A 12886-nucleotide genomic window follows, 5' to 3' on the forward strand; every position below is an offset into this window, starting at 1 on the left:
ACCAACCCCATCGTAAAATCCCACCGTGCCATTCTCTCTCATTCAACATATTGCAAATTCTCGCTCTCTCTCTCGGGTTTTCGCTCAGCGCGCGCGCTCCAACTTCTCCACTGGCCTCCGCCAGCAAGTTCTTAGTGAACGGAGTAGAGGTACAACAGCGGCGTGTGTGTTGAAGTCGACAATCGACAACTTTAAAAGCCTGTCACGGCCAGATTCTGCTTTCAGTAGCATAGAAACGGCGCGATCGAAAGCAACTCCGGAATCCGCGTGTGAGTGTGAGTGACAAAAAGCTCTCTTGTTGGTGCTTTTGCAGGTTTCCGGTGCACGACCTGTTGAACTTCCGGACGTGGTGTGTGGTGCCGCCGGCCCAGGTCAAGTGTGGAGAATCGGTCAAGTGTGACAGGAACGGTTATTGTGACAAAAGACCGTTTGGAAAGTGCTTTAAACTTTTCGGATTTGAACCAGTTTGCAGAGTTGAAAATTGTAAGTGTTTCACCATCACGGTACAGTGAATTGTGGTTGGTGTGGATCAAGGACTTGCTGGGGCTTGTGAGGAATTCTGAACAGAAAACGGGTTGTTTGTAGAAAAACCTGACCAGAATGTGTGTCCTTCAACTAGCATTAACTAGAGTGAATGTTCGTTAAATTTTGGTGGAGGTGGTGGTGTTGGCCTAGAACGGAAATTAACTTGTGGTTACTTCGAAAAGCGGTTTATTTTTTTCGGAACGATAACGAACAAGTGTCGAAGCTTCAGTTACAAATTTGCATGCTCTGAAATGGATGCTGATAGCAAGAAGACGATATTGTAATTGAATTACGCTCCATAGTGCTTTGCATAATAACTCAATTAACAGTGATTGAAGGAGCAAAAGTTAAATTGATTGCTCTTATCATATTCAGTGAAACAGATTGAATATTTGTTTATAGAATTTCAGCATGTTTAAAATGCACAACATTCACACTTGCATCTGTTCGATCCGTCGGCACTTACTGATACAGTTTTAAAGCAATCTTTGCTGTGTTTTCTGAAATGTTTGTTATTATATTCCTGCAAAATTCCATTTAATGTGGGCCAAGATTAGATATAAGAAAATAAATCTAAACATTGAGCTCCATATAGACCTGAGATTGGGAAGAATACTGTTAAAAAATACGATTTGACGAAATCTCAAAATCAAAAAACATAATTTATATAAAAACATCATAAAGAAGAGTTCGTTCTAAGACAGAAATAAAAATTTACGAAGACTTAGGGTACAATTTATTGTACCAAATTATTTTCCCCAAACAAAAAAAAACAACCGAAAAAAACTGAATGCGTTTCTGAAGGCTTTCCCAAACTCAAATAAACAAAAAAATATTCTAATTTTTTATTATGAGAGTTTTTTTTTTAAATATATGAACATTAGTGCGACAAGAAAATTTTTTTTTGGATAATCGTAAGAGATACCCCCTGGCTTTATTCTTAAGGTAAAAATAAAAAAAAACCGTGCCAATTTTGATCCAAATCGATTATGGTTTAAGAGTCGCTTTTTATCATTTAAGTTTGTATGTAAATTCGAAAAAAAAAAGTTTGAGGAAAGCAAAAAATAAAATTCCTCCAAAAGGTGGCGTTAAATGAGTCGGATCACTGTCGAGTGTGAGATTCTTATGTAAAATTTTATGACAAACAATTTTGTCGAAGTCCGCAAAACGGTCCGACTTAACCCTGACGAGTTATTAGCGATATAAAAAAGACGTTTTTGTATGAAAAGATTTTTGTTCACCAACTTTTGAGGTGTAGAAAACAATATTTGTGATTTTTGTAATTCTATCGATACTACGGAGCATAGGATAAAACATTGTACAGGATCAGTAATTGTTTGGATAAGGCTAAAGAATATACTCAATGTAAAATTAAAAATTATGATCGATGATCCTGAAGAAATATTAGCAACCGATATTGATAGTAAGGATAGTAGATTGAAGTCAGCACTTTTGGCAGCACAATCTTTGCGAGATACACGATGGAACAACAAAAAACTTGTTAAAAAACACTTTTGTAATTTTCTAAACATACTTTGAGGTTATGGACAGATTGTATATTTTGGATTTTCAATAAACAACAGTTGATTTGAAAAAAAAAAACTTCAACGACAAAAAGCGACCCTTAACCGATTTCGATCATTATTTTAACAGTTACTTGGCTTAAGGAGTGAGATTTGTTTAATCTCAAATAAATAATTAGGAAAATGTTATTTTATTAATTCGTGTTACCTTGAAAATTAAATACAAAAAAAAATCTCTGAAACAAGAGCTACGTTTTTACTGAATATCATTGCACATCAACCAGAATCTCGTGCACGGAGATTTGTGTGGCAAACATTTTAGTATCCTCGATAACGTCATGATTCGAATTCCCGGACGCTCCGAAACCCGGACACCTAATCTTGTTTTATCAATTATTTGGATATAAGTTCGCATTATAAATGTAAAAAATGGGTTATTTGATGAATTCTAACATCAACTTTCATTTAAAGTTTGTTTGAACGCTGTAGTTAATGTCAAAACAATTAAATAAAATAAAATTATAAGATTGCCAAAAATGCGAAACATTTCACGTGAAATATTTCATCGGCGTCCGAAGCAAAGCAGAAATTTATGGTTTTGATTTCCATAAATTCAAGCAAATTTTTATATAAAATATCGATTGTTTTGATGATAACAGCTTATTTGAGACCTAAAGAATGCCATTCACTAACATTTCAGTCCAAATTTGTGCGATTCATTAGCAAAAACGAGTGCCCGGAATTCGAAGCAAAAGTGTCCGGATTTCGAATCAGCTTTTATCAGTGTCCGGGATTCGAAGCACAACAAGTCATTTCAATTTTCAAATTCTGATCAAAAATGTTTGAAAAGACATATTTTGCATGCATTCTCTTAAAACTGACTGTTAATACTACATCCTGATGATATTTCTAGATTAAATTTCAAAACAACCTATCCCTCATGGGTTTCCTATGCAGATAGGGCCTTTTGAAAGATTTATCGAGATTTCTTCATTTCCAACTTATTACATGATTTTTTGTCAGCTATAACAAAAATGATATGCTACTAAGCAAGCTTCCCATGCGCCAGTTCCAACGCACACCGCGGGTTTGGTTTTCTAGCTTCGGTACGTGCCTGAACCCATTTGTGTATTGGTATCTTGGTACATCGTACCAGCGCACCACGACACTCTCGGCTCGCCCTATCGGTTTTGTGTCTGGCACTCACCCATGGCATGAACCCAGCGTGCCGTGGTACGTGTCGTGGTATTGAACCCGTTTTGTACCGCCAGCGCGTACCACGACACGTACCTCGGCTCGTAACGAGTGAAGCACCTTGGCTCATATACCGGGTTCATGCCATGGGTGAGTGCCAGACACAAAACCGACGCGGCGAACCGAGAGTGTCGTGGTGCGCTGGTACGATGAACCAAAATACCCTCAGTTCGTGTGAGTCGGGTACGGGTGTAAACCGAACAAAGCAGGTGCAAAGCAAACCCGAGGTGCAAGCGAACCGCATGTACCGCACGGTGCAGGGAAGCTTGCTACTAAGTGTCCGGATTTCGAATCATGACGTTACTTCAAGAAATATCAATTAGTTTTTCCATCTCCTGGATTAAAAAATAATTTTATTGTACAACTTGGAGCGTGGACAATCGCTGAACCCCATGGTTTCCAAGTGGTTTACTGCCCATGTTCACATAAATGTCCCATATGCAAAAACAGCAAGCTGAGAAAAACGCACTTGAAGTTTGTCCCACACATAAGGCTACGTGTTAAGTTTTTGTGAAAAAACTGGATCTCCTCCTGATTTCTAGAACAAAGTACTGGATGTTATAGGCTTTTCTGAAAGAGCACACGATTTTGAAGCAAACTACATCATTGACTAAAAAACGATGAAAATGCATATGGCACATTTATGCGATCATGGGCAGTTTATGGATTAGCAAATTCTTTACTTTCTGACATAATTTGTTTAAACTACGAAGTGACATGATTAAATAAATAAAAAAATATGCATTTTAAGTTTCAAGCTTCTTGTTAGTAATCTTTAATTTTATGATAAAACTAAAACAAAAAGATGCCTCTGTGCTCTCTTGTACTAAGCTTCCTGGATTCCCTGTCTTGTTAGCATAAGGGAGCACAGAGGCATCGACATTAAGAATTGAAAAAAATGCTCACAAAATAACATCTATTCTAGGTAGTTTACTTTCAATTCGAAAAGTTTTTTTTTTTTTCAAAGAATAAGCAGGTTTTTTTGCACCAAAATATTGAAGAAATATTCTTGGAAATATTTGTAATGACCTTGTGTGTACATAAGGCAGCTGATGATCAGTTTTATAGCAAAGATCACATGTTACACCTAAAGATATACAAACTCACACACTAACTCGATCCATTGTTCTCGCAAACGTTCTACTGAACAGCCATCTAGCGATCTCAGTTCAATTCTGTAATTTGGCTGGTCCACTCGTTTTGTTGTATCTTTTTTTTGTTCATATTTAAAGCCAAAATTCTACCGTTTCCCACTTCCTGATCACTATCAGCACTATAAACAGGTATACAAACCACTTTAACCCGCTTACTTACTAATCTCGCAAGCATCCTACTAACTGGGACATGGAAACTAACAGGTTTGAGGCCCCTCCGGTGGTGAGTGATTCTGGTTGACTAACCCTTTGCTCTGTTCTAACCTTAAATTTTATTTCATTTCCAAATTTGATTGATTCTTTCAATTTCATTTATTTCGTAACAGGTCGAAATGCAGGCTCCGGAATTCAAGGACTTTGCCAAGGAGATGGTGGACTACATCGCCAACTATCTGGAAAATATCCGCGACAGGTAGGTTTCCCAGTGAGTCAACAGAGCTCTCCGAAATCGGGCATGCAAGAAAGAAAGGGATCTGCAAGAGTAGCCAAACTGCAGCCCGAAAGTTGCAGAACCGGTTGACCGAGCGGGGGATTTTTTTTCGGAAGGCAATTTGAGTGTAGAAGAGACACAGTGTTGGACTTTTTTTTGGGGGATTTATATAATGGTTTGAAAATTTAATTATCATTAGTTTTTGGCTAGAATTGATTAGAGGGGACTCCCATGTGTAGGAGTAGGAATTAGAAACAGATGCATTTTGGCATGACAATTAGAACAATAAATTCCTTTGTTGGAGCTTATGTGACTGATCTTGAATGTTTGCGGTTGTTCTAGAAGTTTGTTTTTGTCATAAATATTTGTGATTTTTTTCGATTGCTTGTTTAATATTTAAAGCATGTTTGAAAAAAGTATTATGTTTAAAGAATGTTAAGTGTGAGACCACTCCATACTTTAGAATATTTCAACAAACAATAAGAAGCCTTTTCAATTTTTACAGTTTTCTTCTACTACATTTCAATAACTTTTACTACAATTTTACCTAATTTCCTTCATTTCCATGCGTCGCCACGGTGTGTTTCCTAGAACAAAATTAAATAAAAAAAAATTGGCAGCTTTTATAATTGGCACCATGAAAAAAGGATTCTTTCCCAACATTTTGCGGGTTCCATCAAAATATTTCGCCGAAAAATCTAGAAAAACTTAATTTTATTTGAAGTTTTATTTTTAAATTTTGTAAGACTTTCTACAGAAAACTTCAAATTCCTCATGAATATGCCTTGAGAGAATCTAAATTATATATTTGAACATTATTTGACCTCAAATAAAAAGTTTCCATACCAAATTTGCCAGATTTCTAGCTTCCTTTGAAATAACCCCAAAACTAAAGCTGGAAATCCCATTATGCCCGTTTAGAGATAGAGATATGCTATCCAACATTTCTGGATTTAATTCCGGCGGTGAAGAACACCGCCTACTAATTTTTTTTTATGATTCTGATAACCTAACTTTTTCATCCAAATTTGATATGATTTTATATATTTAAAAAAAAATGATTATCAACATTACAAATACACGGTGTTCATTGTTTGAATAGGGATTAAATCTAGGATTTTTGAAAAGGTCACTTTTTACTTGACAAAATTGGATATATCTCTGCTTATATTGAATCGAAATTGATAATTTTTTAGGGATTTTTTTTCAAGAAACTGTTCTCCACAATGTGATGGATTCAAAAATGTTTTAACCCTCTACTGCCCAATTTTTTCGAATTTTTTTATTTTTCCCGTTTTTAAGAGGTCATTTTGAACGACGTTTGTTCTACGAAAAACTTTACTTCTCTTGTTTTATGCTTTTGTTGTTTTATTTTTAGTATTTTAATTTGCATTTATCTTGTTTAGTTTATGTTTGTTTTTGGTAGTTTTTTGCCTATCTAATATTTTTTACGATTTAAAAGAGGCATAGGACACTACCAAAATTACTGCATACTTCTTTTTACTTAAAATATAGAAAGTGTTAGTTACCCAAAGTTGACGAATAAAAAAAAATAACATTTTTAAAAACATTGGATAAGTTACATAAAACAAGTTAAATTTCCAACCTTAAAATTTTCTAAAATTATAAGAGTTCTTCTTTCCAATGCTTTTTAAAGATCAAAAATTAGTCGAAAATTTTATTTTCGACGATTTTTTTAGATCGAAACCCGTTTAGAGGCGGGGTTAGGTTGTAGAGCGTTAAAATTACATGGTTTAATATGGCAGAGAATTGAAAAATAATTTTTGGAACCTTTTGGGAAATGAACAGATAACTTCATCATCCCGGTACAAGAATCGAACTCATGACCTCTGGATTGGAAACCCAGCACGCCGCTAGTCGAAACCCATCCCCTACCGGTCAGTATTCCCAGTGAGCATATTTACTTTAATTTTTTTAATGGATTTTAGTGTTATTTCAAAGAAAGCTAGAAATCAGGCAAATTTGGTTCGGAAACTATTTGAGGTCGAATATTAGTCAAATATGTAATTACGAGTCCCTCAAGGCATATTAATATTTAAGACATTTGATAGATCTGCACGTGAATCCATCGATTTTCAGTGACTTTTAATTTTATTAAAAAATCTTATTATAGTGCTATTGAATTTAAATAAGATTGTCATTTCTTCTTGATTTGCCAATGCTTGAAAAAAAAAACACTTTATGCGTTCTTGGCCTATTCTAAATTTAAATCAAAATAAACCAAATTAACACACTTCTTCAGTCTCATCAAATTTGAGATCGCTGAAAAAACTAAAATTTGACCTAAAAATAAAAAGATTTTTTTCATGAATAGATTACCTAAAGTTTCTCTAGAAACCTTAATATAATCAAATCTTCAGATAATCGGGGTTTCGGATAATCGAGTACAGACTGTTAATTGCCTCTCACCCAGTCGGCCTAGGTTCGATCCCAGAAGGTCCCGGTGGCAAATTTTGAGACGAGATTTGTCGGATCACGCCTTCCGTCGGACAGGGAAGTAAATGTTGGTCCCGGTCTAACCTAGAGGTTAGGTCGTTAGCTCAGTCCAGGTGTAGGAGTCGTCTCCCTGGGTCCTGCCTCGGTGGAGTCGCTGGTAGGCAGTTGGACTAACATTCCAGAGGTCATCTGTTCGAATCCCGAGGTGGATGGAAGCTTAGGTGTAAAAAGAGGTTTGCAATTGCCTCAACAATCAAGCCTTCGGACGCCTAGTTTCGGGTAGGAATCTCGCAATCGAGAACGCCAAGGCAATGCTGTTGAGCGAATAATTTGATTTTGATTTTTGACTGTTAATTGCACAGTTTTTTGTCCTTGTTTGTGAAAAGATATTTATATTCATATTTTTATACTACAACTACAATATTGATTATTCTAGAAATTCCTGATACGTTTAGTGATAAAATTGAGGTAAATAGGTTGTAAATTAACTGAGATACAGCTATTGGATGTTAAATTTCTGAATGAAACTACTTGCGATGCTGAGTGATAAACATTGCAATTTCCCAGAATGATAAATTCCAAGTATGTACGCGTTTCAATCAACTCTTGCTACTAACCTCCGCACTGGCACTTGCCAGCACCAATTTACAATTTAACCAATTTGCACCTCGCAACACAATTATGAATCAGTTCTACATAGTTATGCCCGGCAGAGTCGGAGGGGAGAGTCAGTACACTGCACTTGACCCAGACACTGCAAAATCAGCTACAAGCAGTTGTAGGTTAAATGTTTTGCGTGTGAGCCAGACGAGACTCCTCAGTACGGGCCGTCTAGACCTTAAACTAGAGTTGTTGCGTTCCAAAACACCCGATGCATACTCTGCCCCGAATACTAAACACCCTGCTTTAAGGCCTCTAACGCTAAAATTAGACTTTTAGTGCCGCTGTTTAGACCCCGTTTTTGGCTTAAAGCCAACAACGTTGGGCAAGATTTCTCTGAGGCTCAAGAACAGGCTTGCTAGAAGGTCCGCAGAACTCTCGGCAGTGTTTAATACCTTCGACAGCTACAGCATGCCTCAAGGTTCACGTCGTGATCATTCGTCATGACCAGTCACTGTTCAAGTTGGTGGAGATTTTGCACAGCAACAACAAAAAAGAGACAAATTCACACCTCCTACACGTTGCCGACTCGGAGTTGTCCAGCAAAAACGTCGCGATCACGCTGTGGGAACAGGTGTTCGTGTGGTTGATAAATCGATTCCTCAAGTTTAGTCTCCAGAACAGGCTCCACAGGCAGGCATTCTAGCCGGTTCAAGGTTCTCGAATCAGAATCTCTTGTTCGTGAACAAGTTCTTGACGTTCACGATCAGCAGATCAGAGCAGGATTTATTTGTTTTAAAACTAATGTATTCGCCAACTAATCCACTTACGATCTACAATCGCGTTGTGTCGTAAGTCGCTGGCGAGATTTCACTGACCTAGCCCAGCTTAGAGACGCGGCGATGTCGTGCGGTAGTAACGAATGCGTACTGGTTTAGATTTCAAGTTCAAGATCAAACATTGCACGAGCTAACTCCGTTGGCATGACTACTAACGCGGAACGCAGCTAATAAACTTCTGAAGGGGGCAATTGATTGACTGGGGTAGCATTAAGGTGAAACCTGTTTCGGCTTCCGATGTATGCGGCAAACCGGTACGGATCAGCAGCTAATTGGTCGGGGAATGTGCGTCATGTGCGTTCAGGGGATTCCATACGGGCGTATTATGGTGACTCTTGAGGGGGGATTTCCACTTGATCGTGTTTGTCAAGCTAGACAGTTGAATGGATATCTTCAATTTCTATTTGATGGTTTTAACCCTTTCAGGCTTGATGGTTTGGTAATCGAAATTCAAACCAGTCAAATTTAAGTTTTTTAAGGTCATCGGTTCTAAACTTTTTGTAGGTTGGTACGTCAATTCGTGACTGTAGATTTTAATAATTTGAGTTCATGCAATCTTTTGTTTAAATTTATCGGTTCTACCAGCTAAGTCACAGTTAATTAATTTACGACAATCAAGCAATTGCCCAAAAAAATTGTTTCCGTTTCTTTTCAAACGAAGTGTGATGCAATTCCACTCAAAAAACTCCTTTCATTTCTGTCCTTGTCCAAAGTGGTGCCGGTACAGTGATCTTGAACGTGACTTGTATCATTTTGCGATCGATTTCTTTTTGATCGCTTCTTCCGCTAGATCGCTATCATGCACTTCTTGGCAACCTCTAATTCAGTGTTTCTCAACCGGTGAGGAATTCCCCCCTGGGGGGGAATTCGGTCTTTCTAGGGGGGGAATGAGGATTCCATAAAAATTCAATGGCTTTAAAAGAATTTGAAAAAAAAACACTAAAAAACATTATTTGACAATTCTATGCATCTTTCAGTTTCTTTGATTTTTAAAAGTTTAAGTTTTTGTGAAGTTACACATTTACTGAAACAATACATATAGATTTTTTCAATATTTCTCATGCATTTGTTTTTTTTGGACACGATTTAAAGTTGGGTTTTCATTTTTTTTTTCATTTTTGGGAATACAATTTATAAAAATTGCTGTGAATTTTTGCAACCTTCAAGCTTAGGAAAAAAAACGTTATTTTCAAGTAATATTTTGATGAGTTTTTGTCTATTAGAAACATTCCTGGCATTTTTTTTTCAATTATCATTATTTTTTAAAATGGATCAGATTATCAGCAGAACACTGAATTACATATTAAAGAACAGTAGTTTAGTGGAAATAAACAGAAACAAATTTAATAAAACTGTCATAAAATATTTATTTTGAGTTTTATTTAATTGAATATGCAGTTAAAGCTAAAGAATTGTCTGTACATCACTTTATTTCGTAGTTTACACTTTAATTTGTTATGAAAATTGTGATCTTTATGTAAACATCTAAAATTTGTGATTATATTTATGCATTAAAACCAGTTGAAACCAGTAACTTCAAAATACTGGTAGGAGGGGGGGGGGGGGAATTGAGTTCTTGAAAATAAGCCAAGGGGGGAATGGAACGTAAAAGGTTGAGAAACACTGCTCTAATTAAGCCATGATCTTGAGCTAATTTGTCACGACGTTCTCCTTTTTCGCAGACGCGTTCTTCCGGAGGTCCAACCGGGCTACCTGCGCCCGCTGATCCCGGCGGAGGCTCCCGAGAAGCCCGAGAGCTGGCAGGACGTGATGGCGGACATCGAGCGCGTCATCATGCCCGGTGTGACCCACTGGCACAGCCCCAAGTTCCACGCGTACTTCCCGACCGCCAACTCGTACCCGGCGATCGTCGCCGACATGCTGAGCGGTGCCATCGCGTGCATCGGATTCACTTGGGTAGGTTTTGGTGGGGTCACCTTGTAATTAGTAATTAAAGTGATTGGTTTATTTTTGTTTGTAGATTGCCAGCCCGGCTTGTACCGAGTTGGAGGTCGAGATGCTCAACTGGCTGGGAAAGATGTTGGGTCTGCCGGAGGAATTCCTGGCCTGTTCCGGAGGTCAGGCTGGTGGTGTGATTCAGGGAACTGCCAGCGAGGCTACGCTGGTGGCTCTGCTCGGCGCTAAGGCCAAGGCCATCAAGCGCGCCCAGGAAGAACATCCCGAGTGGGATGAGAACACGATCGTCTCCAAGCTGGTTGGATACACTTCAAGTGAGTAAAGTGGTGGTACATTTTGTCAGTCCAAAATTAAACAAGCATCTCCTTCCCATCAGACCAATCCCACTCATCCGTTGAGCGAGCTGGACTCCTCGGAGGTGTTAAGCTGCGCTCGCTGAAGGCCGACTCGAACCTGCAACTGCGAGGTGAAACGCTGGAGGCGGCCATCAAGCAGGACTTGGCCGACGGACTGCTTCCGTTCTACGCCGTGTGCACCCTGGGAACGACCAACACGTGTGCGTTCGATCGTCTCGACGAGCTCGGTCCAGTCGGCAACAAGTACAACGTCTGGATCCACGTGGACGCTGCGTACGCCGGGTCGGCCTTCGTCTGTCCCGAGTACCGTCCGCTGATGAAGGGAATCGAAACGGCCGATTCGTTCAACTTTAACCCCCACAAGTGGATGCTGGTCAACTTTGACTGCAGTGCCATGTGGCTCAAGGAGCCGTACTGGATCGTCAACGCGTTCAACGTCGACCCGCTCTACCTGAAGCACGACATGCAGGGATCCGCTCCGGACTACCGTCACTGGCAAATCCCGTTGGGTCGTCGTTTCCGTGCCCTCAAGCTGTGGTTCGTGCTCCGGCTGTACGGAGTTGAGAACATCCAGGCCCACATCCGTCGCCACTGCGCCTTCGCCAAGCAGTTCGAAGCCCTGTGCGTTGCGGATGAGCGCTTCGAGATCTTCAGCACTGTTCAAATGGGACTGGCTTGCTTTAGACTGAAGGGAACCAACGAGCTGAACGAAGCACTGCTCAAGCGCATCAACGGACGTGGTAAGATTCATCTGGTGCCATCGAAGGTTAACGATACGTACTTCCTACGTATGGCGGTTTGTTCCCGATTTACCGAGGCCGCTGACATAGATTACTCGTGGAAGGAGGTGGCCGCCTCCGCCGACGAGCTGCTGGCCGAAAAGAAGTGAATCATCAGTTCCTGAAAAACGTATTAAAATCTCTCTCTTGTTCAACGCCCCACTAGTAATATTGAAACACGCATTGTCATGTCATGTTCACTTGTAAAAGTATATTTTTGTTTGTTTTATTATTGTTGTAAAAAAAAGCGGGACCATAACATACGAAGGCATTTGAAACCATCCTTCCAGTGTACATAGAACTTAGTTACAATGAATCGTATACTCATTGTTGTTTTTAAAAATGTCCCTAAATGTTACTTGAATGTTGGCTATAAAATATGAATGAATAAAGTAAATTATTATGCTCAAAACGTGTGTTTGTTTCAAATTCTTCGAAAAACTAAAAACTAAAAACTAAAAACTAAAAACTAAAAACTAAAAACTAAAAACTAAAAACTAAAAACTAAAAACTAAAAACTAAAAAAAAAAATTGAAAACAAAATCTGACTTTTAATTGCTTCTGGACTACAGTCCAGTTATCAAACAATCACTGTTTTGTTTTACCAGTAAAACTTGAATAAAAACTTGCATCAAACATGATGCGAAATATTTCACCCATTTCAACTATTGCAGCCTGGCAAGTTTTCAATTTCATTCGTATTGTTAGATTGATGATTCTGGTGGATTTCTTTTGAAACATTTACAACTGCACAAATTTTGTGACACATGTTAGGCTGACATTTAGCAAAAGAGAGTCAATCCGTGCCAAAGTTTTTGCTGGCATGGTTTGACTTATGAAACATTTCAAAAAACATAAACATTATTAGCAACTGAAAAAAAAAAACTCTCATTTGGTAAATAAATAAACAATTAAATCATCCGTTAACGACATGCACATTATTGTGGCCTTTTATTTAGCCACAGCCCAAAATCGTTAACGTTTTCTTAAATTGAGCGGTAAGTGAATAATGAGAGAAATGTTTCCTCGACCAGGATTTGATATGAAATGTT

The 12886-nt window shown here is 38.5% G+C and overlaps 1 protein-coding gene across 3 annotated transcripts; it reads left to right on the plus strand.

Annotated features, from left to right (window-relative positions):
• The first annotated feature begins 218 nt into the window (after positions 1–218).
• LOC120415536 (aromatic-L-amino-acid decarboxylase-like) lies at positions 219–12246 on the plus strand. 3 transcript variants are annotated; one of them, XM_039577097.2, is made up of 6 exons: positions 219–483; positions 4629–4679; positions 4783–4868; positions 10465–10699; positions 10764–11013; positions 11076–12246. In XM_039577097.2, exons 2-6 carry the CDS (start codon positions 4647–4649, stop codon positions 11942–11944), a joined length of 1473 nt encoding a protein of 490 aa, XP_039433031.1. In that variant the 5' UTR covers positions 219–483; positions 4629–4646; the 3' UTR covers positions 11945–12246. The 3 variants fall into 3 exon arrangements, with proteins under 3 accessions (XP_039433031.1, XP_039433032.1, XP_039433033.1); XM_039577098.2 differs by lacking the exon at positions 4629–4679; XM_039577099.2 differs by lacking the exons at positions 219–483; positions 4629–4679 and adding an exon at positions 4433–4585.
• The last annotated feature ends 640 nt before the right edge of the window (positions 12247–12886 follow it).

Source organism: Culex pipiens, chromosome 2, assembly GCF_016801865.2.
Source record: "Culex pipiens pallens isolate TS chromosome 2, TS_CPP_V2, whole genome shotgun sequence".
NCBI lineage: Eukaryota > Metazoa > Arthropoda > Insecta > Diptera > Culicidae > Culex > Culex pipiens.